This window comes from Rhinopithecus roxellana, chromosome 19 (assembly GCF_007565055.1).
Source record: "Rhinopithecus roxellana isolate Shanxi Qingling chromosome 19, ASM756505v1, whole genome shotgun sequence".
NCBI classification, from domain to species: Eukaryota; Metazoa; Chordata; class Mammalia; order Primates; family Cercopithecidae; genus Rhinopithecus; species Rhinopithecus roxellana.
The window spans coordinates 76,117,171-76,141,343 of record NC_044567.1 but is presented as its reverse complement, the minus strand read 5'-3'; the positions used below and the strand labels follow the sequence as shown (position 1 = coordinate 76,141,343).

The following is a 24,173-nucleotide window of genomic DNA, read 5'->3' as shown; positions in this document are numbered from 1 at the left end:
ACCTCCACCACACCCCAGCGTTCGGGATACACTGCAAGTAAGTGCCTGGCACTCAGAAAGCTCAAGGCTCCAGCAACAGTTGTGTGGCCTTGGATAAGGAACACAGGGAGACTCTTTGTCCTCTTGTTTCTTCAGTGTATTAAAGGGAGATAGTGGTATATTCAAAGGGCATGAAAAAAGCTTAACATGAGTCTGCATGGAGCTCTTTGAAATGCATGAAGGGCACTACAGTGGATAAATTCAACACTTGTCCTAGTGTTCACTTAGAACCCTTGTCCGGACATTTATAAAATTCCTCTGTGGACATGTACACACACACACACACACACGCACGCACACACATACACAAATATATCTAAAAGGGCTTAATTGCTTTTAAAATTTCTAAGTAAATACATTGTAATGATTATAAGGCCTCTGTACAATGTATCCAAGGCAAGCCTGCCATGGTAAGAGCTATTTGAGAAACTAAATCACATCACTGAAAGAATAGCAATGAGGCAATTGATGAAATATTGCATTAGCAGTGGCCTCTGACCCCATGTGATGCCAACCAAATGCTTTTTCCTCTCTTTGTAATTTAATCATTTTTTCAATTAAATTAATTTCTTAAAATCACTCAGATAAGCCGCCTGTATTAAACACACACACACACAAACACACACAAACAACTTCAGGTGTGGGTGAAATAAAGGACACTCTACAATCACAATTGTGACTCCGCTCCTTTCTGGAAATGAACGATATCCTGTTTCCTTTTTTCTATGTCTGACAAGAATTTTTGCATAACTTCTTCCTGCTACAGTATGAAGTCAAAGGCCCCCAAATACCCTCAAGACAGAGACCCAGTTGCCACAATATAAAACTATGGAAGTACAGCCACGGGAGGCCCAGAGCACATTGCCGGACAGACCAACTGGCTATTTTTAAAAGTTTACTTTAATACAAATGAACTGGCTGGGAAGGTGGCTTTGCAAAGGCAGCAACTCAGAAGAGTGCTAACAAGCCCGCCCCACACGTCTGTGCTCAGGCTTGCTGGGAGAGCTTACTCCACACACATCCAGGAATTTGTTTGAGGACAGAGCGTGGTTAGGTCATGTTTTAAGAATGTTCTCTCATTATTCTGACTCAGAGGGCGCCGTGAGCCACAGAAGGGATGTTGCACAGTGATACCTTCTGTTCTGTCTGGTTTTCAAGAACTGCCTCACTGTACTGATGGCCGGAGACTGATGTCACTGGAGGTTAACTCCTTCACGTCTTCTTTTTTACAGGGCTAGAGGAAGAGCCCTTTTTCCTGCTGACATTTTTCAAACTTTGTAACCCAGGGGTTAGGCTTGTTGAGGGAGGGGAGGAGGGTGTCTAAGAGCAGTGACTGGAAACAGAGAAGAGACTACATAGAAGCATAAGAGAGAACCAATGCAAGTCTGTAAAACCAGCCAAGAAATCTGTTCGGGAAAATAGAAACCTAAGCGCTGTGGTTTGGCAAGGAACTTTGACTCCTAATGAGAAAGGCAGAGAGAAGAAAAGGAGAAGAAGTATGGAGAGGGGAGGGGAAAGGAGAGAAGAGGAAGGAGAGGTAGAGATCAAAAGAGAAAGAAAAGAGAGGGGAGTAAAAGGAGTCAGACCCAGGATGCAACAAAGGTACATCAGTAAGGGCCATTATGAGGACTATATTGGAACAAGAGGCTGGAAATTAAAAATTAGGATATGCGGCCGGGCACAGTGGCTCACGCCTGTAATCCCAGCACTTTGGGAGGCCGAGGCAGGCAGATCACATGAGGCCAGCAGCCTGACTAATATGATGAAACCCTGTCTCTACTAAAAATACAAAAATTATCTGGGCATGTTGGCATGCACCTGTAATCTCAGCTACTTGGAAGACTGAGGCAGGGAGACTTGAACCTGGGAGGCAGAGGTGGCAGTGAGCCAGATTGGGCCCATTGCACTCCAGCCTGGACAACAAGAACGAAAATCAGTGTCAGAAAAAAAAAAAAAAATCAGGATATGCTGCTCACCATGGAACATCTGGTCATGTGTGTGTCCCGGAACTGGGAAAATTTCTTTGATAATTCATCTTTGATCATGTCTTATGCTAATGGACAAGCTCATGCTTGAGTGACATTTTGCCGTTTCATCAAAGGCTGGAGTAGGGATCACGAGGTCATAACTACCAATTCTAGTGGGGAACCTCCTCATGGGTCTCTACAATATGCTCCAGACATACACACACATACACACAGAGGAACGCACATACACTTGAAAGCCATTCCATGGCTTCCCAGTTGTACTTAGAATAAAACCCAACTCCAACTCTTACAACCTCACCAGTCTTCCTCCTTCACAACAGTCTTCCAGCCACACCTCAAGCTTTCTTGAATCCCTGAGCTTTCTCTCACCTTACAATCATCTCAGTCCTGTTTTCTCCACCCTCGGAGCCTGGCTCCTCTTTATCCTTCAGCTTTCACACAGAGAGGTCATCTTTGACCACCTGTGTAAACAGGGTCTCCCTGCCGCTCCCAGCATTCTCTGCTGCGGCACCCTATTAGTGTCCTGGCACTCATTAGTACTTGTCAGTCAGTGTACATTTATTTTTTAATTTTTTTAATTTTTAATTTTTGTGGGTACATAGTAGGTGTATATATTTATGGGATACATGAAATGTTTTGACACAGGCATGCAATGCATAACAATCACATCATGGAGAACGGCGTATCCAGCCCCTTGAGCATTTATCCCTTGTGCTACAATCTAGTTATATTCTTTTAGTTATTTTTATGTATGTATGTATGTATGTATGTATGTATGTATGTATGTATGTATTTTTGAGACGGAGTCTCGCTCTGTCGCCCAGGCTGGAGTGCGGCGGTGCCATCTCTGCTCACTGCAAGCTCCGCCTCCTAGGTTCATGCCATTCTCCTGCCTCAGCCTCCTGAAGAGCTGGGACTACAGCCTCCCAGCACCATGCCCAGCTAATTTTTTGTATTTTTAGTAGAGACGGGTTTTCACCGTGTTAGCCAGCATGATCTTGATCTCCTGACCTCTTGATCCGCCTGCCTTGGCCTCCCAAAGTGTTGGGATTACAGGCGTGAGCCACCGCGCCCGGCCCTCTTTTAGTTATTTTTAAATGTACAGTTAAGTTATTATTGACTATAGTTACCTTGTTGTGCTATCAGACGGTAAGTCTTACTCTATTTTTTGTACCCATTGACGTGATCCTCCTTCCTTCCTCCCCCTCCCCACTATCCTTCCCAGCCTCTGGTAATCACCCTTCTGCACTTAATGTCCATGAGTTTAATTGTTTTGATTTTTAGATCCCACAAATACGTGAGAACATGCAATGTTTCTGTGCCTGGCTTATTTCACTTAACATGATCTCCAGTTCCATCCAAGGTCCTGAAAATGACAGAATCTTATTCTTTTTTATGGCCGAATAGCACTCCATTGTGTTTATGTACCACGTTTTCTTTATTTATTCATCTACTGATAGACACTTAGGTTGCTTCCAAATCTTAGCTATTGTCAGAGACCCAGCACAGCGGCTCACACCTGTAATCCCAACACTTTGGGAGACCGAGGCAGGTGGATCCCTAGAGGCCAGGAGTTCGAGACCAGCCTAGCCAACATGGTGAAACCCCGTGTCTACTAAAAATACGAAAATTAGTCAACTGTGGTGGTGCGTGCCTGTAGTCCCAGCTACTCAGGAGGCTAGGGCATGAGAATTGCTTGAACCCAGGAGGCGGAGGTTGCAGTGAGCAGAGATTGTGCCACTGCACTCCAGCCTGGGTGACAGAGGCTCTGTCTCAAAATAAAACAAAAAAAAAACATCCTAGCTATTGCGAACAGCGGTGCAATAAACATGGGAGTGCACAGATCTCTTCAATATACTGATTTCCTTTCTTTTGGATATATACCCAGCACTGGGATTGCTGGACCATATGTCCTATTTTTAGGTTTTTGAGGAACCTCCAAACTGTTCTCCATAGTAGTTACACTATTTACATTCCCACCAACAGTGTATGGGGGTCCCCTTTTCTCTACCAAAAGTACAAAATTAGGCCACGCGTGGTGGCTCATGCCTGTAATCCCAGCACTTTGGGAGGCCGAGGCGGGTGGATCACGAGGTCAGGAGTTCAAGACCAGCCTGGCCAAGATGGTGAAACCCCATCTATACTAAAAATACAAAAAAAGTAGCCGGGCTTGGTGGCATGCACCTGTAATCCCAGCTACTCTGGAGGCTGAGGCAGAGAATTGCTTAAAAAACCTGGAGGGGCAGAAGAATTGCTTGAACCCAGGAGGCGGAGGTTGCAGTGAGCTGGAGATTGTGCCACTGCACTCCAGCCTGGGCGACAGAGGGAGACTCCGTCTCAAAAAAAAAAAAAAAGTACAAAATTAGCTGGGCATAGTGGCGCATGCCTGTAATCCCAGCTACTTGGGAGGCTGAGGCAGAAACATTGCTTGAACCCGGGAGGCAGAGGTTGCAGTGAGCTGAGATCTCACCATTGCACTCCAGTCTGGGCAACAGAGCAAGACTGTCTAAAAAAAAACCAAACAAAAACAAAAACAAAATGTCGTGGAGTAGCGTCCACTTTCTGAAGGTTCAGAAGTTGCTCAGTGCTTACGTTCCTCTGCCCTCTTGACGAGATGGATTTTTTTTTTTTTTTTTTTTTTTTGGCTTGAGCGTTTATCTGTCCAGAAGCATATTTAAGGCTCATGTGGGGATTCTTGACACTGACATCGCTTTCTGAAGCCTGAGTCTTGCTCACGGCTTGATGATCAGTCCACAAATCAAACTCTTGGCCAAATATGTATAGCTCGAGTTTATCCAAAGTCCAAACAAATCAGATACTCCTTCTGGACAGAAGTCAAATTCTTCCTTTTGGTAAGAATTTTTCAGAAATTCAAAAAAGCAGTATGTTTTATGTTCTCAAAGTTCCTATGATCACATCCAATCTTGTATCAGATGCATCAATGGCCAAAATGAAGGGTTTGAAAAGTCTGAAGCTTCCAAAACGGATAAATAAATCAAAGCCCATGTGAACTTCTGAGAAATATTTCAGTACTATAAGATCCAAAAACTTTAATGAGTGTGCCCCCTCTTTGTAAAACAGCACAATAGATCAGCTACAATTACAAGTGAGGAAAATTTTAAGGGATCTCCCAGAGGACATGCTTTTTTAAAAAATTATAATTAATTGTAGGGAGTTTGCCAGTCTCTAATGGCGTCTACTTTATTCTACAAAAGAATTGGATCTCAAATATCTGCCCTGTGAAAGCCCAACAGACATTACTGAATTTCACACAGTTCATGGGTGACTGCAAGCCCTAAACTGGATACACTCTCAGTGTCATAAAATTAGATGATCTCTAGCAAAAATCAGAGATGAGATCATAAAATGTCGCTTTCTGAAATTCAGCATAAAAAATAATCAATATAAAATTAACCACTAGCATTTTAAAGAAGTAACAGCTTTTATTTATTTTTTATTATTATTATTTTTTGAGACAGAGTCTCACTCTGTCGCCCAGGCTGGAGTGCAATGGTACAATCTCACTGCAACCCCCACCTCCCAAATTCAAGCAATTCTCCCTGCCTCAGCCTCCCTAGCAGCTGAGATTATAGGCACCCACCACCATGCCCAGCTAATTTTTGTATTTTTAGTAGAAACAGGGTTTCACCACGTTGGCCAGGCTGGTCTTGAACTCCTGAACTCAAATGATCTGCCCGCCTCGGCCTCCCAAAGTGCTGGAATTACAGGTGTGAGCCACTGTGCTCGGCCAAAGTAACAGCGTTTAGAGATGCTTTATAAATGCATGGGTGATGTACTTCAGGGTGTCTCATCTCAGCAAGAAGAATGAAATCTATGTACATGATGTAAGCAATAACGATAGCTACCATTGTTGAGCAGCTACTGTGTCAGGCACAATGCCAGAAACTTTATATACACTATTTCATTGATCCTCACAACAATCCATTGAGAAGGCTCTGATTATTTCCATTTTTAACTACGGGGATCTCGAAATTCAAAGGATGCTGAGAATTGTTCGCTATGATACAGCAAATCCCACTGCTAGGATTTTCACCCAGGTCTTCTCAACTCCAAACTATGCTGTCAATGGCATAAGAGAAATGGTCCCTTGAAGTTCAGCAAAATGGCAGTTACCTGAAAGAAAGATATGGTAAAAGTCTCCAAAAACTTTGAGGTAAATAATCCAAATCAGTCATTCAGACTGACATGTCCTTGGAAGGGAGGAAGATCATTCCTTAAGGCCTCTTCAACCTGCTAGATATATCCCTTAAGAACAGGCCGAGCGCAGTGCCTGACGCCTGTAATCCTAGCACTTTGGGCGGCTGAGGTGGGGAGATCACCTGAGGTCAGGGGCTCGAGACCAGCCTGGCCAACATGGTGAAACCCCATCTCTACTAAAAATACAAAAATTAGCTGGGCGTGGTGGCAGGCACTGTAATCCCAGCTACTGGGGAAGCTGAGGCAGGAGAATTGCTTGAACCTGGGGGTGGAGGTTGCAGTGAGCCGAGATCGCGCCATTGCACTCCAGCCTGGGCTAAAGAGCAAGAGTCTGTTTCAAAGAAAAAAAAAAAAAAAAGGACATTCAATTCCCTTTAATGTAATTTAATATTCATCAAACCGTCAGATCTTTAATTTGATCCCCTAGGAATGCCTTTCCACCAGGAGGAAGTACCTCAAGCACATGACCAGTTTCAGCCTGCCAATTTTATTCTCTGAGATAAAATAATAACTTGGTCAGGTGGATAACAAATGGTCTCTTCTGAGTGGGGTTATTAAGAATCAATTTCTAGGCCGGGCGCGGTGGCTCAAGCCTGTAATCCCAGCACTTTGGGAGGCCGAGACGGGCGGATCACAAGGTCAGGAGATCGAGACCATCCTGGCTAATACGGTGAAACCCCGTCTCTACTAAAGAATACAAAAAACTAGCCGGGTGACGAGGCGGGCGCCTGTAGTCCCAGCTACTTGGGAGGCGGAGGCAGGAGAATGGCGTGAACCTGGGAGGCGGAGCTTGCAGTGAGCTGAGATCCGGCCACCGCACTCCAACCTGGGCGACAGAGCCAGACTCCGTCTCAAAAAAAAAAAAAAAAAATAGAATCAATTTCTAAAGAGGTCAGTTCTGAATTAAATAAAGTGAATTTTCTGATCCTACAAAACCAAGAACCAAATCCCGGGTCTTCAATAACCTCCATCGGAATATGTACATACTTTGTGTGTGTTTGTGGGTACTAATTCTTCCAGTCTGTGAACATGGGATGTCTTTGGACATCTCACAGGACATCCCATGTTTATAGACTAGAAGAGTTAATATTGTGAAAATGACTATATTACCAAAAGTGATCTATAGAATCAATGTAATTGCTATCAAAACACCAATGACATTCTTCACAGAAATAGAAAAAACAATACTAAAATTCATACAGAACTACAAAAGACCCCAACAGCCAAAGCAATCCTGTGCAAAAAGAACAAAGCTGGAGGCATCATACCACCAGACTTCAAAATATACTTCAAGGCTACAGTAACCAAAGCAGCATGGTACCGGCATAAGAGACACAGAAACCAACGGAATGGAACAGAAAACCCAGAACTAAATCTACATATTTACAGCCAACTGATTTTCACCAAATGTACCAAGAATATACATTGTGGAAAAGACAGTCTCTTCAATAAATGGTGCTAGAAAAGCTGGTTACTTATATGCAGAAGAATTAAACTAGAGCCCTATCTCTCACCATATACAAAAATAAACTCAAGATGGATTAAAGACTTAAGTCTCAGACCTGAAATTGTGAAACTACTAGAAGAAAACATAGAGGAAACACTTGAGGCCATTGGTCTTGACAAAGATTTTATGAATATGCCTCAAAAGCACAGGCAACAAAAATACGAATAGACAAATGGGATTATATCAAACTAAAAAAGTTCTGTGCAGGCAAAGGAAGCAATCAGCAGGTTGAAGATACAACCTGAAGAATGAGAGACAATACCTGCAAACTATTCATCTGATGAGGAATTAATATTCAGACTATACTAGGAATTCAAACAACAGCCATATATATATAGAGAGAGAGACATTTAAGTTGGATATATATACACACACATTTAGGTTGGAGATATATCTCCAACTTAAAAATGGGCAAATGAGCTGAATAGCCATCTCTGAAGAAAAGACATAAAAATGGCCAATAGGTATATAAAAAATCCTCAACATCACTATTATCAAAGAAATGCAAATCAAAACCGCAATGAAATATTATCTCTCCCTATTTAGAATGGCTATTACTGGGCTGGGTGCGGGAGGCTCATACCTGTAATCCCAGCATTATGGGAGGCCTAGGCGAGAGGATCGCTTGAGCTGAGGATTTTCAGACAAGCCTGGGCAATATAGGGAGACACCATCTCTAAAAAAAAAAAAAAAATTAGGCAGGTATGGTGATGTGCATGTGTTCCCAGCTACTTGGGAGGCTGAGGTGGGAGGATGACTTGAGCCTGGGAGGTGGAGGTTGCAGTGAGCTGAGATCGCACCACTGCACTCCAGCCTGGGTGACAGAGCAAGACCCTGTCAAAAAAAAAAATTATAAGGAAGAGAAAATATATTTACTATTCATGAAGTGGAAGTGGATCATCATAAAAGCGTTCACCCTCATTGTCTTTATGCTGAGTAGGCTGAGGAGGAGGAGGAGGAGAATGAGGAGTGGGTCTTGCTGTCTCAGGAGGTGCAGAGGTGGAAGAAAACCCATGTATAAGTAGACCTGGGCAGTTCAAATTCATGCTGTTTAAGGGCCAACTGTATATACATAATCCAGAAGGCTCATTTTTAAAGCCTACCAAGCTCTCTAACCATCTAATGACATCAATAAAGGATGACTTTTAATGAGTGACACTGAGAGATTGTCACATTGTATACCCACAGTCTGGCCAAATATAGCTACAGGATGAATGCAGAATGTCACAGCGGCCCCTGGTATACTCAGTAAGTCATTAGCCAGTTTCGAAAATGAATCAGGTGGAGCCCCTGCACAACGGCATGCTGGAGGAGAACCCATGGAGCCCTAAAGGACTCACATGTCCACAGTCCCCTTCTCAGGAAAGCTATTCGTAGAGATTTTTTTTGCAAACAAACTGCCATTGTTCATGCTGTATGCGTGGATGAAGGCACCACCACACTGGCCTCAATGATGAGAACAGGAACCCATTAGTCACGGCAAGGTCCCATGACCAAGGCAAAAATGACCAAGTTTAAGTTGTATCGGAGGGAGGCCATCTGCTTCTGAAGTCACTTGGCATAAAACTCTATGCTCAATAGGAGAGCTTCTGAATAGTTAGTTACAAAGAGACTCTCTTAGTTAGACTCTCTCTCTCTCTTAGGAAGAGAAAATATTAGGCAGATAGTGGGTGGGTTGCTCCAGCTCAACTGAGTAGCTGGGCCAGGTGCCCATGAAGCTACTGGATATTCCTGCCTCAAAAACCTTGGGAGACTCAGAATGTATGCCTACTCTTTGCACAGCTTACTCCTTGCATTAAATATTTCCCTCAAAAGTGTTATTTCTGAAACTTAATACACAGTCTACTTTTGAAATTTTATACTTGTAGTTGTTCTTTGCAGAACTCTTGGATATAATTAAGGAACTTTTTGATGCTTGCTATGGTCTGAATGCTTAAGTTCCTCCAAAAGTCATGTTGACTCCTAATTCCCATTGTAGCGGTATTAAGAGGCGGGGCATCTGGGAGGTGACTAGGTCATGAAGGCTTCACCATGATGAATGGGATGAGGGCCCTTATAAAAGAGGCTTGAGGGAGTTTGTCCCTTCCACCATATGAGGATGAAACAAGAAGATGTTATATACAAAACGCAGCAAGCCCTCACCAGACACCAAATCTGCAGATGCCTTGATCTTGGACTTCCCAGCCTCCAGAACTGAGAGCAATACACTTCTGTTGTTTACAGATTAGCTAGTCTAAGGTATTTTCTTAGAGCTGCAGGAGGCAGCATTAGAATCTACCATCTACTTAAGTCTTAAGTTTTGTTTTTACTTATTCATCTCTACTAGGAACATTGTGCAGGAAATAATGAAGAGTAGGATCCTTTCCTCAACCAGGAGAAGTTTTTCTTCTTCATTTTAATATTTCTCTTCCTAAGGACTTTGCTTTTTAATGACAGAACTAATCTTATTTGTAGTTTATGTGTCTAGCTTAAATTTACCCATTAAACACTAAAGTTGGAGTTGTTCTATAGCTTTTTATGAGCTGACCTTGGGCACAATTGCCCTCTTTCAAAGGCACCATGATTTTTTCATAGAACTTAATTTTCAAGAATACTTGACATGTGGAAGAGTTTAAAGCTGAGTTATGAAGTGACTTCTCTAGACCTTGTTATTTAAAAATGTTTAGGCTGGGTGCAGTGGCTCACACCTATAATCCCAGCACTTCAGGAGGCCGAGGCAGGTGGATCACCTGATGTCAGGAGTTTGAGACCAGCCTGGTCAACCTGGCAAAACCCTGTCTCTACTAAAAATACAAAACTTAGCTTGGTGTGGTGGCACACACTTGTAGTCCCAGCTACTCAGGAGGCCGAGGCAGGAGAATCACTTGAACCTGGGATGCGGCAGTTGCAGTGAGCCAGGATCGCGCCATTACACTCCAGCCTGGGTGACTAGACTCTGTCTCAAAAAAAATAAAAAATAAAAATCTTTAAATATTTATGGTTAACACCCACATGCAATAAAATCTTAAGATATGCCTTATAAAGCAAAGTCACCAATTACTGAGGGCTATGTGCCAAGCATGATGTGAAATGCTTTGCTTGTCCTCTCTCATTTATTTCACACAGCAATCTTTTGAGATAGACAGTATTATTTTACATAGATCTTGAAGTGGAAGGAGACAAATCTAGGTACAGGAAGTACTAAGGTGCTTTTCTTAGTAGTGGGCAACATCAAGTTATTGGCGATGGAAAGCCCTGTTTTTGAGCCCTGGTTCTGGTACTTACCATATGTTCTGGTCATGTCCCTTACCTTCAACAAGGTGAGAACCTGGGCTTCAACTTCCTTCTCTGTTATTTTTATTTGAGGTGGGTCCTCGCTCCAACAGAACAAGTTCCCTACCTATCATTTCACTATTATAGTTTCAACCCAGTGTGCACATCCAACCTTTTATTTTGTTTTTTTGTTTTGTTTTGTTTTGTTTTGGGAGACAGAGTTTCTTGTTGCCCAGGCTGGAGTGCAGTGGTGCAATCTCAGGTCACTGCAACCTCTGCCTCCTGGGTTCAAGCAATTCTCCTGCCTCGGCTTCCCGAGTAGCTGGGATTACAGGCGCCCGCCACCACGCCGGGCTAATTTTTGTATTTTTAGTAGAGATGGGGTTTCACCACGTTGGCCAGGCTGGTCTTGAACTCCTGACCTCAGGTGATCTCCTTGCCTTGGCCTCCCAAAGTGCTGGGATTACAAGCATAAGCCACCATGCCTGGCCCAAAGTATATATTTTTGAAAGGCAAAAACCATGAGGCAAGTTCTTAGGTTACATCCTTATCAGTTAATACTTCAATTATCAGTTAATGCTTTCCTAAGGCATACTTGATAATCAGCTGAGAACACGAACAGAATATGGATTGGGCTACTAGGGATGAAAAGATCCTAGGGGCTGCTGGAGGACCAGTGAAGTTCAGATGGGAACGTGCTCTATGGAAAGACTTCTGTTAAGTACATTTGTCTAGACTCTGCCTGGCTCAGGATATGTCTTTGAAGCTGGTGTGAAGGCAAGGAAAAATGTTCAGTGTGTAACACATAGTCCCATCTGGCTGAAACATGAGTGAAGAAGTGATGAAGGAGAAAAACCAAGAAAGGAAACCATGGGGGAGGGCACAGGGAGTCATAGTGACGAGTTTGGACTTCATTCCATAGGCGGTGAGGAACCTTCCAGGGCTTTTTAGGCAGGGGGCCAGCAACATTAGATGTAGGCTGCTTACAGGATGGGGTAAATGGTGGAGACAGGGTGTGGAGGACAAGGGCCCAGGGTGTGGCCAGGAGGCCCTCAAAATAATCCATGGAGCCCAAAACTAGGTCATGGAACCCAAAACTAGAGTGGTAGTGATAAGAATAGAAAGAAGAATGTAATGCTGCCAAGGACTTGGCACCAACTGAATGGGGGGAAGGGGAGGTGTTGAGAAGACGGTCAAACCACAGACACCTAGAGATTCCGGGCACTTATGAAAGTTCCAAGAATTTCTATTCTTCCTTTACCTTACTCTCCACCCAATCAAAAATACCTAACTTGGCAACAGTTGACAAGTTGAGAGCCTAAATATGCAAAGTAAATAGGAGAGTCATCTTTGCCCATGAGAACCACAGACAGAAATCAACCTGGCAAGGCCGGGCATGGTGGCTCACGCCTGTAATCCCAGCACATTCGGAGGCCCAGGCGGGCGGATCACTTGAGGTCAGGAGTTTGAGACCAGCCTGGCCAACATGGAGAAACCCCGCCTCTACTAAAAAAAAAAAAATACGAAAACTAGCCGGGTGTGGTGGCGCATGCCTGTAATCCCAGCTACTCGGAAGGTTGAAGCACGAAAATCGCTTCAGTCTGGGAAGCTGAGGCTGCAGTGAGCGGAGATCGCGCCACTGCACTGTCCAGCCTGGGCGACAGAGCGAGACTCTGTCTCAAAAAAAGAAAAAAAGAAAAAGAAAAAAGAAAAGAAAAAGAAAGAAAGAAAGAAATCAGCCTGGCAGAGAAAAGGTGAGGGTAGTAGCGGTTCTGGTGCCCTTCCTCCAAACCTGTGAGGCCTGGTCTAGGCCTCTAAACACCTCTCTCCTTGGAAAGGGGGTGAAGACGACGGATTACGAAGAGGCCTGGGCTCTGGTCTCGGTTCTGCCACTGACTGGGTGCCTCCCTTCATCGCTTATTTCTTCTTTTTCATGTTGGACCATAGCATTCCAGATGTCCTCTGCAGAGGTCGAACTCCAGGACTGCAGTATCTTTCCCTCTTTGCATGTACCGCTTTTCATATTCCCTGATTCCATTAAAAATATTTTCCTCTCTCGTTTTCTAATCTCATTTTTTATGAAGCATAGCACCCTTTCAGGGAAGGGAGCGGAGGCCTGGATATCTGGGTCTGGGCTTGGGCATCCAGACAAACCCAACCGCCTCCTCCTTGGGCATCTCTTTTCTGCCCACCAGCGCGGCTCTGCCTCCCTGACTGCAGCCAGCCTCGTTCCCACGGCAACCAGCGGGCGCCCACGCCCGCCTTGGGACCCAGAGGCCACAGCCCCGCCCCGCCCCGCCCCGCCCCGCCCCGCCCGGCGCTCTCGGCGGCTGCACCTGGTCGCGCGGGGGCGAGGGGTGGGGGCGGGGAGGCGCGGTTGCTAGGGAAACCAGAGGACGCCCCGTAGCCGCCCCCACCGCCCCCGCCCCAGGCAAGGCCGGTCGGCGCCGCGGAAAGCAGCCTCGGGGAAGGAGGAGGAAGAGGGGCAGGTTTAGGGAGCGAAGAAGCCAGAGGAGGAGGAGGAAGAGGCGCTTAGGCCAGTCCCCGCGCAATTAATGGGCGGCTCCTGCGCCCTGGACCGGCCCGCCCGCCCTGCCCCTCGACCCTTTTAGCCCCGCAGGGGAGGAAGGGCAGACCCCCAGGTAACGGCCCACTCGGCCCCGCCGCTCCTCTTCCGTCCTGCCAGGATGGAGGACAACCTTCCCTTTCGTCTTCCAAGATTCTGGAGGGAAACCGGGCCTAACATCCGGTGGCCTGGCCGTCCCCTGCCCCTGGCTGACCCCAGCCCCAGCTTTTTTCTGTCTCAAAGGGGCAGGTTTGGGGGAGACCGTGACCCTTTGCTCACTGGCAGCCGCCCGTACCCACCTTTCTTCCTGCAGACGCCACTGGTCAGAAAAGGTATACACAGACCATGGTCCCTTAGGCTTCTGAGTGCGAAATGGTTGATACTGTTTTTGTTTGTTTTTGAGGAGTCTCACTCTGTCTCCCAGGCTAGAGTGCAGCGGGGCAGTCACGGCTCACTGCAGCCTCGACCTCCCAGGCTCAAGCGATCCTCCCGCCTCAGCCTCCCGGTGGTACCGGGGACCACAGGTCACCACCATGTCTGGCTAATGTTTTAAATTATTTGTAAAGAAGGGGTCTCGTTATGTTTCCCTGGCTGGATATTGTTATTAATGATGGCACTGAATTGCTTGTCAAACCTGTGACGTTTCCTCCCCCAAAGTTTCCCGATTACTCGTTGAGTTTCTCCTCTTCTAGGCTTGATGGTCGAAATGTGACCACCTGTCTCTCCTAGTTTCACAGTAAAATGAGGAATCACCGCCAAAAACAAGTCTGTTCCCCCGCCTCCGCCCCGCCCCAACTCTTAAGCCAAACTGGCTGGAAGAGTTGAAAGATCTCCTTACCTTTCCCAACCAATTCCCCCTTTTTCTCTGCAGTCACGGTCTTCATAAATTGGGCCCAAATCGTAAACTTTGTTGCTTATACTCAAGACATGTTTATAAGCTAAGACTTCAAAATGCTAAGTTTTTTTAAAAGCTAAGATTTAAACAAATCCTATAATGTTGGACATTACAGATTCATCAGTTGGGGGAAAGGTTGAATAAGGTCTCCTGAAATCCTTCTCCAATCACCTAATTGTGGAAAGGGAGTAATTTTTGAGCCTGGTTGTCAAGTATTAACAATAGCCATTTAGATTTTGTTTCAAAGCAACCTTCCGTCTAAGGAGGAGATTAAATTATTTACATTTTCCTTTATTGCTTAACAGAATATTAACTTTAGTGATGTCTTTCTCTTATGAGAACATAGTAAGAAACCAATAAGATTTTGATTGTTATTAAGAAGAGGCTCCTTCAAATCGGTTCTTTTGACAAATGTGGTCATGAAACAGAAGGATGGTATGTATGCATAACTTTTTAGAGCACTGAAAAACATTCTGCATTCAGATTCTGTTCCCTTCAGTCAGGAAAACTTGGTTAGAATTCACTGGAAAGTTACACCAGAGAGGAATGTGTATGTCACAAAGTTCTTAGAATATTCCCCATTAAAATTTCACAGATATGTAGAATTTTGAGGCCAAGAAGAATTACTCGCTCTTGCTTTCAGCAAGGCAGGACCCCCTCCTCCTTCCTTCTCCACCTGCCTCCAACTCCCTCCTCCTTTCTCTCTCCCTACTTAATATGGCTTTTTATATTGATTTCTAAAGCACAGATTTGGCACAAGACATTATCACCAGAAAGACTTAAAACAGAAGCGTGCATAACCATGAGTGGATTTTAAATTAAGAAGCAGTTCAAAGGTGAGCGATAGAAGAGAATACAGAGGGCTATTTTAGAAACATGCGCCTTGCTCACATTTTATTATCACCCCCACCCCAACCCTCTGTGTTTGCTGGGAAAAAATTCTTGGCTTCAAGTGGCCATCTGGTTGAGTAGGCCTAGAAAGCTGAGATCCGTGAATTAAGCATTATCTCATGTAGTTTTATTTCCATACTGTTATTTCTGTTTCTTGTTCATCCTGGTCAGTTTTTCAGACTGACTGAGTGTGGTATGAAGTTCAAGCGAACACGGAAAATGTTTGCTTAAACCAACGTAACCCACCATCTTCTCGGTCTTAACACTAATACCCTGTTTTCTTGGTTCCTGTAATACTCGTTTAATCTCATAAAGACTTGATGTATTTAAATAAAAAATTACATGTGGCACCACGATGTTTCTAAATATTGTAAAATACAATGTAATAGAGAGTTTTGGGGAAGGAAAAGAGACTTTTGTAGGCAACTTTATTTTTATTATTTTATTATTATTATTATTTATTTTTGGGGGGATGGATTGTCTCTCTGTCGCCCAGGCTGGAGTGCAGTGGTGCCATCTTGGCTCACTGCAACCTCTGCCTTCCAGGTTCAAGTGATTCTCCTGTCTCAACCTCCCAAGTAGCTGGGACTGCAGGAGTGTACCACCATGCCCAGCTAATTTTTGTATTTTTAGTAGAGATGGGGTTTTGCCATGTTGGCCAGGCCGATCTCGAACTCCTGACCTCAAGTGACCCACCCACCTCGGCCTCCGTAAGTGCTGGGATTGCAAGCATTTTTAAGTCCTTTATTTGGTAGGTGATTGTGAAGTCAGAGGTAACTTAGCAAATAATTCAAAGGGTGCTACTTCCTACCTATTTAGACAAAGTTATTTCATGCCTCTTGACTTAGAAGCCTCCTTAAATTAATCCTACTCTAAAGCCGTGATAGATTAACTGGCTTTCTATATTAACTTTGGCAACGAAAATGTATCATCCAAGTGGACTCTGGGATGCTCCCCTTTAGTGACCATTAACATATTTTTATTATGAGTCCTTATGGTCTCTGCCTGATTAAGATTGTGACAGTCTTCTCTTTCCCACAGTAGCAGCAGGAGCTTATCCTTCTGCCTGTCTTAACACCATTGTTTTCTGAAAAGAGTGGAAAGGTAATTTCATTCTATGCAGGTACACATTCAGATGAAAAGCTAAAAGTGATCTTTTAAAACATAGTCCCATGTGATTATTAAAATGCTCAGAGACGAAATGTAGGTTCTGTGTGTAGCCTGGAAATACACATTGTAGTTTCAGATTCTGACTGTCAAAGACCAACTTTCCATACTCCAGAGAAAACAGCCCCCAAGAGACCAGCACAAGTTTTCCCCATTGTTCAGGGCCAGACGATAAACCGTGTGAGATTTCATAACTACCAGACCAGACGCTGGGTCACCATGAGTCAGGGGCAGCCTGACTCTGCCAATATCTACACAACTGAATAAACAGGAGGAGGGAGGGAAAGCCACAGAACATATACACCTGAAGGTAGAGATGTCGCCTGTCCCATCCTGATGTTTCCCCAGAGCCTAGCAGCCCTTGTCACACAGCAGTTGTAAAAAATACGTATATGTGTGTGTGTAGAAATAAATGAAAGAGCTTCAGTAGACAACAAGCAGGAATAGTGTGGGGACTTTGATGACCCCATAGATGAGGGGTCGTTATTAACAGTGCCATTTTATCCCTTTGTGAGCTTCCATATCTTGGCCATAAATTTGGGCCATGCCAGTCAAAGCTAAACTTCTTGAAAGCATGATCTCCACGCTTTTACCTCCCATTTACACAACCTTCTGCAGCCCTCCCAGCCCCGTCACTGAATGCTCTCACCAAGGTTATTAATAGCCTCCTTTTTGAAACCTCCTCAGCATCTCTGAAATGGCACCCACCTGGTTTCTTCCTGCCTCTCTGGCTTTTTTTTTTTTTTTTTTTTTTTTTTTTTTTGGCAGAGTTTCTCTTCAGCGGCTTGTTCTCTAAATATTAGTGTTCTTCACGGTTTTGTCCTGTGTCCTCTTTCTCTTTTGGTTCCCATTCTTCCTTCAACTTCAGTCATCACAGAATCCCAGCAATGCCCAAATCTGTACCTCTCTGGTCAGCTCTAGAGCCCTGCGTCTGACAGCGCACTTGACATCTCCATCTGCTGCACCCCAGACACTTGTCACGCCATACTGTTTCCTCACAAAGCAGCTCCTCCTGTGTTTTCTGAAGGGAATGCTGGTACCAACCCACTGGCTGCTCAAGCCAGTAACCTGGGCATCCCTGAGACTTCCACCCCTGGTCCATTCATATAATCGCAAGCCCTGATGACTTTCTCTCCTGAGCGTCCCTTGAACCCGTTGGTTAAGAGTGTGCGCACTGGAGCAAGACTCTCTGGGTTCACATCCCAACTCTCCCACTCACTAGCTCTGTAACTTTAGGCAAGTTACTTAATCCCTTTGGCCCTCAGTTTCCTCACCTGCAAAATAGAGATCTAGCTCTGGCCTTACAGCGTTGTTGAGAAGAATGAATGAGTTAATTGATGTAACTGCTTAGAACAAGGCCTATCCCTTCCAGAGGCTTAGTAAAGAGTAACTATGGGCCCGGCCCAGTGGCTCACGCCTGTAGTCCCAGCGCTTTGGGAGGCTGAGGCAGGTGGATCAACTGAGGTCAGGAGTTCAAGATCAGCCTGGCCAATATGGTGAAACCCCATCTCTACTAATAATAAAAAATTAGCCGGGCGTGGTGGCACGTGCCTGTAATCCCAGCTACTTGGGAGGCTGAAGCAGGAGAATTGCAGGAACCTGGGAGGTGAAGGTTGCAATGAGCCAAGACAGCCTCACTGCACTCCAGCCTGGGTGACAGAGCAAGACTCCGTCTCAGAAAAAAAGAGTAGCTATGATCCCCTCTCCCTCCCCATTCTCCTCCTCCTCCTCCTTTTTCTCTCCACTGTTGCTACCCAATGCTGGTTTTCATCTTATCACATCTAGATTACTATGAAATATTCCTGATGGTCTTCCCACTTACGTTTTTTACTCTACCACCATCCCCCACACCCCATCCATTCTCATACTGCAACTGGAAGGATCTTTTTAAAATACAAATCATTCTTTTTTTTTTTAAATACAGAGAGGGTCTTGCTCTGTTGCCCAGGTTAGAGTGCAGTGGCATGACCATGGCTCATTGCAGCTCTAACTCCTGGGCTGAAGCAAGCCTCACACCTCAGCCTCCTGAGTGGGTAGGACTACAGGCATGCATCACAATACCTGGCTAATTTTCAGTTTTGTTTTTAATAGAAACGGGCTTGCTATATTGCCAAGGCTGGTTTCAAACTCCTGGGCTCAAGTGGTGATCACCTCGGGAGGCGTGAGCCACTATACCCAGTGAATTATGATCACATCACTACACTCCAGCCTGAATGGTAGAGCAAGATCCTGTCTCTAAGAAAAAGAATTAACAAATAAAAACACAAGGCCAGGCGCGGTGGCTCACACCTGTAATCCCAGCACTTTGGGAGGCCGAGGTGGGCAGATCACGTGGTCGGGAGATCGAGACCATCCTGGCTAACACGGTGAAACCCCGTCTCTACTAAAAATACAAAAAATTAGCCAGGCGTGGTGGCGGGCGCCTGTAGTCCCAGCTACTCGGGAGGCTGAGGCAGAAGAATAGCATGAACCTGGGAGGCGGAGCTTGCAGTGAGCCAAGATTGCGCCACTGCACTTCAGCCTGGGCGACAGAGCAAGACTCCATCTCAAAATAAATAAATAAATTAAATAAATAAAAAATAAAAATACAAATCTAATCATTTACTCCCCAGATTGGAACTTTTCAGTAGTTTCCTATGACTCTTTGAATCATGACCTTCAAGGCCCGACAGGAGCTGGTCCCTGCCTCTCCTGCAGCCCTTCCGGGGCTGTTCCCGCCTCATCTCTGCTCCAGCTGCACTGCTCCCCTCCCGTCTTCCTCATCTGCACCTGCCTCTTCATGCCTGAAGCCTCTGCACCTGCTGTCCTCTCTGTTCCACTTCTCAGCCAGCTCACTTTGTCAAACCCAGTGTCATTGCCTAAGGAAAACCTTACCTGACCCCTCCAGACCAGGTTATGCCTTCCCATAATAACACTCTCAAAGAGCCCCATAGTTCTGCTCCAGAGCCCCTATCACAGTTAGGATTCACTTGCTCAAAGTCAGTCTCATACCCCGGATTATAAGCAACACAGGCCGGGCATGGTGGCTCACACCTGTAATCCCAGTACTTCAGGAGGCTGAGGCGAGTGAATCGTCTGAGGTCAGGAACTCGAGACCAGCCCTGCCAACATGAAGAAACCCGTCTCTACTAAAAATACAAAAATTGGCTGGGCGCGGTGGCTCAAGCCTGTAATCCCAGCACTTTGGGAGGCCGAGACGGGCGGATCACGAGGTCAGGAGATCGAGACCATCCTGGCTAACACGGTGAAACCCCGTCTCTACTAAAAAGACAAAAAACTAGCCGGGCGAGGTGGCGGCGCCTGTAGTCCCAGCTACTCGGGAGGCTGAGGCAGGAGAATGGCGTGAACCCGGGAGGCGGAGCTTGCAGTGAGCTGAGATCTGGCCACTGCACTCCAGTCTGGGTGACAGAGCGAGACTCCGTCCCAAAAAAAAAAAAAAAAAAAAAATACAAAAATTAGCCAGGCATCGTGGCGGGTGCCTGTAATCCCAGCTCCTAGGGAGGCTGAGGCAGGAGAATCGCTTGAACCCGGGAGGCGGAGGTTGCAGTGAGCTGAGATTGGCCGTTGGCCTGAGCAACAAACGCAAAACTCTGTCTCAAAAAAAAAAAAAAAAAAAAAAGAAAGCAAAGGTGAAGGTCGTGTCTGCTTTGTTGGTTGCTCTACTCCAGTGCCCAGCACAGTGCCTGGATGAGAATAAGGGTGCAATCACTGTTGTTTAAATGGATTTAAGCAACTAGGGGCCTGTAACTTTGGTCACTGCTCATTTAGCTAGGTTCTCAGGTTTTCCTTTTTGTCATGCTCTAGAAACGATTCAGGTATCTGTCAATCTAACTCCCTCTGAGTAACCAGGACAGGATCTCTGAAGTGCCTGATGAAGGTGGCTGCATTATTTATGCCTGGAACAAGAGGACTGTCAGGGCATCAGCACCAACACAAGAAGTCCCTTCAGCTTGAAAGGAGCATCTGTGCCTTTCAAACAAGGGACATTAGATGAATACACAAATAAAAGTAATTAGATGAAAATAAATCCAAATACGGCATCACGACAAAGGACTCTATCACAGCACATTTGTTTATCTTTTCTGTGCAGGTCGGGGATTAGGAATCATGTTGCATGACGCAAGGGACAGGCAGAAGTTCTTCAGCGATGCTCAGTATCTGCGGGACATGCAGCATAAGGTGGACTCTGAGTATCAGGTAATTGCAGAAAGCAAGAATGGTCTTCTGCCTTCTCTTCCAGTATTTAGAGACAATTCAGAATACAGCGTCAACATATGATAAGCTGTAAAAGTTTTCTAAAATCCCAAACCCACCGATTAGGTATGTGACTAGCAAAAGCCACTTCACCTCTCTATTTCCTCGTCTGTGAGAAAAAAAAAAAAAAAACGGGGATAGCCAGGCGCGGTGGCTCACGCCTGTAATCCCAGCACTTTGGGAGGCCGAGGCGGGTGGATCATGAGGTCAGGAGATCAAGACCATCCTGGCTAACACAGTGAAACCCTGTCTCTACCGAAAATACAAAAAATTAGCCAGGCGTGGTGGCACTGTAGTCCCAACCACTCGGGAGGCTGAGGCAGGAGAATCACTTGAACCCGAGAGGCAGAGGTTGCAGTGAACCGAGATTGATCGCGCCACTGCACTTTAGCCTGGGTGACGGAGCGAGACTCCGTCTCAGAAACAAACAAACACCAACAAGGATAATGGTCGTATCCACTTCTAGTATTATCATGAAAATGAAATGAAATCAACACTGTGAAAGTACTTCCCTCAGTGTTCGGCATGGAGCCCTTGTCGACCAGTGGCATTAGGGCTTAAATTTGACAAACCAACTGAGAAGGAAAGAAAACACGAAAGAGTTAACTGGGTCGCCCTACCGTTTGTAAAATAACACGCCCTTCTGTTGTCATCCCCACCGGAAGAAGGGTGGTTTGCACATTTTACAATGAGCTAACTGCCGGTCCCCCTAGTTACAGTGTTTACATGCAACACCAAAACACACAGGGAGCCTGAGGAATCCTGAGGTTGCAGTCAGCCAGAGCTGGCATAGGATAAACTTGCCAGACTGGGTTGTGGGATCCTGGGAGCAGGTAGAAAGTGTCAGTCATCCTGCTGGAGGTGGGACCTCAGCCCTTGCCAATCAAGAAGGCATGTTCTCAGCCTGGGCTGAGGATTGAAAAGCGCTTCTTCCCTGAGGAAAACACAGAACTGCTGTTATCAGTTTTTTCCCCTTCTTAGCAATTTCAAATATAACTAAAGCTCCCAGGTCACCAAGGAAACCAGACCTATCTCAGTAACCTGATTTCACCTGTATAATACAGCTTAGCTTTGGGGCTGGAAATGGAGTCAGCAATTTCCTCCCACAACGTGCCAACCCACGTATAAGAAGACTAGAAAATCAAGGGCATTTCTGCAAAATAAATAAGAACATAAACATCCACACTGGTCGCCCTGGGAGTCTAACTACTTCTCGCAAAGATGCCTCTGCCACCCGGCTCCTGTTTGAAATTGTCTCCAGAACAGGCACATAGGAAAAAATCAATCTTATAGTTTTATGGTCGTCGTTGAAGACAATCACACAACGGTGTGGCTTTGAGCCATTGCTGTTTTATTTTCTAATCTCCATTGGACTTTCAACACTGCCTTTTCATTCATTCATTCAGCCAATATCTATTTCATTCATTCATTCAGCCAATATCTATTTGGTGCCTACTATGTGCTGAACAAAGCGTCTGTTCTCCCGGAGTTCTTATTCTAGGATTAAGAGGGGAAAGGGCTTACACAAGTAGACATGTGTAAGGTAGTTTCAGTTATCGATAAATACAATGAGGAAAATAGAGCAGGTTAAGGGGTTGGAGGCGGTGCTCCGTTAGAAGCTGGGGAGGTCTCTTTGAGGAAATGACACTTGACTGTTGAGGTGAATTATGGGAAAGATCCCACCAGAGCTTCCCAAGTGGAAGGAAAGTCAGTTCAAAGGCCCTGAGGCAGGAACCAGCCTGGATGAAACCAAAGGCAGCCAGAGGGGCTAGAACACATGAACCCAGGGAAAGTGCAGAAGCGTCACACTGCATCTCACTGAGCATAGCTTGGCATTTAGATTTTATTCCTTTTGTGTTTTTTTTTTTTTTTTTTTTGAATGGAGTTTTGCTCTTGTTGCCCAGGCTGGAGTGCAGTGGCAGGATCTTGGCTCACTGCAACCTCTGCCTCCCAGGTTCAAGCGATTCTCCTGCCTCCACCTCCCAAGTAGCTGGGATTACAGGCATGCGCCACCTCACCCAGCTAATTTTGTATTTTTAGTAGAGACAGGGTTTCTCCATGTTGGTCAGGCTGGTCTCAAACTCCCGACTTCAGGTGATCGACCCACCTTGGCCTCCCAAAGTGCTAGGATTACAGGCATGAGCCAGTGCGCCCTACCCAATTTTATTCTTATCACTGTGAAAATTATTGGATGGTTAAGCTGTGGAATAGTATGATCTGATTTATGTTGTATTAAGGGTAACTCTGGCTGTGGTATGGGGAAAGGACTAGAAGGGGCAAGAGAAAAAGCAGGAAAACTTGTAAGGAAGCTATGATAGAAATTCAGGAGAGAGATTCTGGCGACTTGGCCCGGGGTGGTAGGAGTGGAGGTGGTGAGAAGTGGCCTGGCCCAGGAAATGGAAACAGAACAGACATCTTGCTGATGGATGGAGAGGCGGAGTGAGGGAAAGAAAAGAATGAAGGATGACTCATGTCAACACATTTACTTGTCCGTCAGCTCCCTCTGTTATCATCACGATTTTAAACCTTTTCACTCTTTTCAAACCTCCAACCCCCATAGTTTCAACAAAGAACTCCCTGCCCGGTTTCACACACTCAAATGAAACACAATGAAGACCCCAAGGCCGGCAGGTGAGAACCCACTCAGCCTCCTCCCCTTCACTCCAGGCTACACACCATCTAGTCCCCACATCTTGGAGGAGGAAGTGACCCTCTACCTGCTGGTACCCAGCCTGAGATCCTGATTTGAGGCCCTGTGCTCTCCAGCCCCTGCCATCCACAGGCCTCTCCTTGGTAGCTTTGACATTTCCTTTCTTGTTGGCTCAGTCCACGAACATGCTTAAGTGTCTCCCATCTTAAGAACAAAAGAGCAAAGCTTTCTGTAGACATCGTGTCCTTCTCTAGCTGCAGCGCTGACTCCTTCCTGCCTCATCCCAGATGTCCCAAATAGCCAGCTCCATTTCAGTCTCTGCTTCCTGCCCTCCCGTGGATTCCCTGGCCTGCTGCAGCCTGACCATCACCTCCCCTCCCCTCTCCTGAAACTCTTATGCTAATGTCAGTAACCAAATTCACCGCGCTCCTTCTCAGTCTTTATTTTCTGCGGTCTCACCTACCTTTGACGTTATTACTCCTTTCTTCTCGAACATGACTCTTTGGCTTTCTTTTCTTTTCTTTTCTTTCTCTCTCTCTCTTTCTCTCTTTCTTTCTTTCTTTCTTTCTCTCTCTCTCTCTCTCTCTCTCTCTTTCTTTCTTTCTTTTTTTAATATTTCTCAGGCTGGTCTCAAACTCCTGGCCTCAGGTGATGCTCCTGCCTCAGCCTCCCAAAGTGCTGGGCTTATAGGCATGAGCCTCCGTGCCCAGTCTCGTTTGGCTCTCTGATGTCACACTCTCCTGACT

General features: G+C 45.5%; 1 protein-coding gene across 4 annotated transcripts in view; it reads left to right on the top strand.

Annotated features, from left to right (window-relative positions):
* The first annotated feature begins 13,379 nt into the window (after window positions 1–13,379).
* MARCHF10 (membrane associated ring-CH-type finger 10) overlaps window positions 13,380–24,173 on the top strand; it is a 116,311-nt gene continuing 105,517 nt past the window's right edge. Inside the window, exons 1-3 of one of the 4 annotated variants that reach the window (XM_010380077.2) lie at window positions 13,410–13,646; window positions 16,686–16,833; window positions 20,614–20,720. In XM_010380077.2, coding sequence (XP_010378379.2) covers window positions 20,631–20,720 — 90 coding nt within the window. In that variant the 5' untranslated portion in view covers window positions 13,410–13,646; window positions 16,686–16,833; window positions 20,614–20,630. Of the gene's footprint in view, window positions 13,647–15,077; window positions 15,302–16,685; window positions 16,834–20,613; window positions 20,721–24,173 lie in introns of those variants that run through there. The other 3 variants (XM_010380074.2, XM_010380075.2, XM_010380076.2) reach the window with 3 other exon arrangements.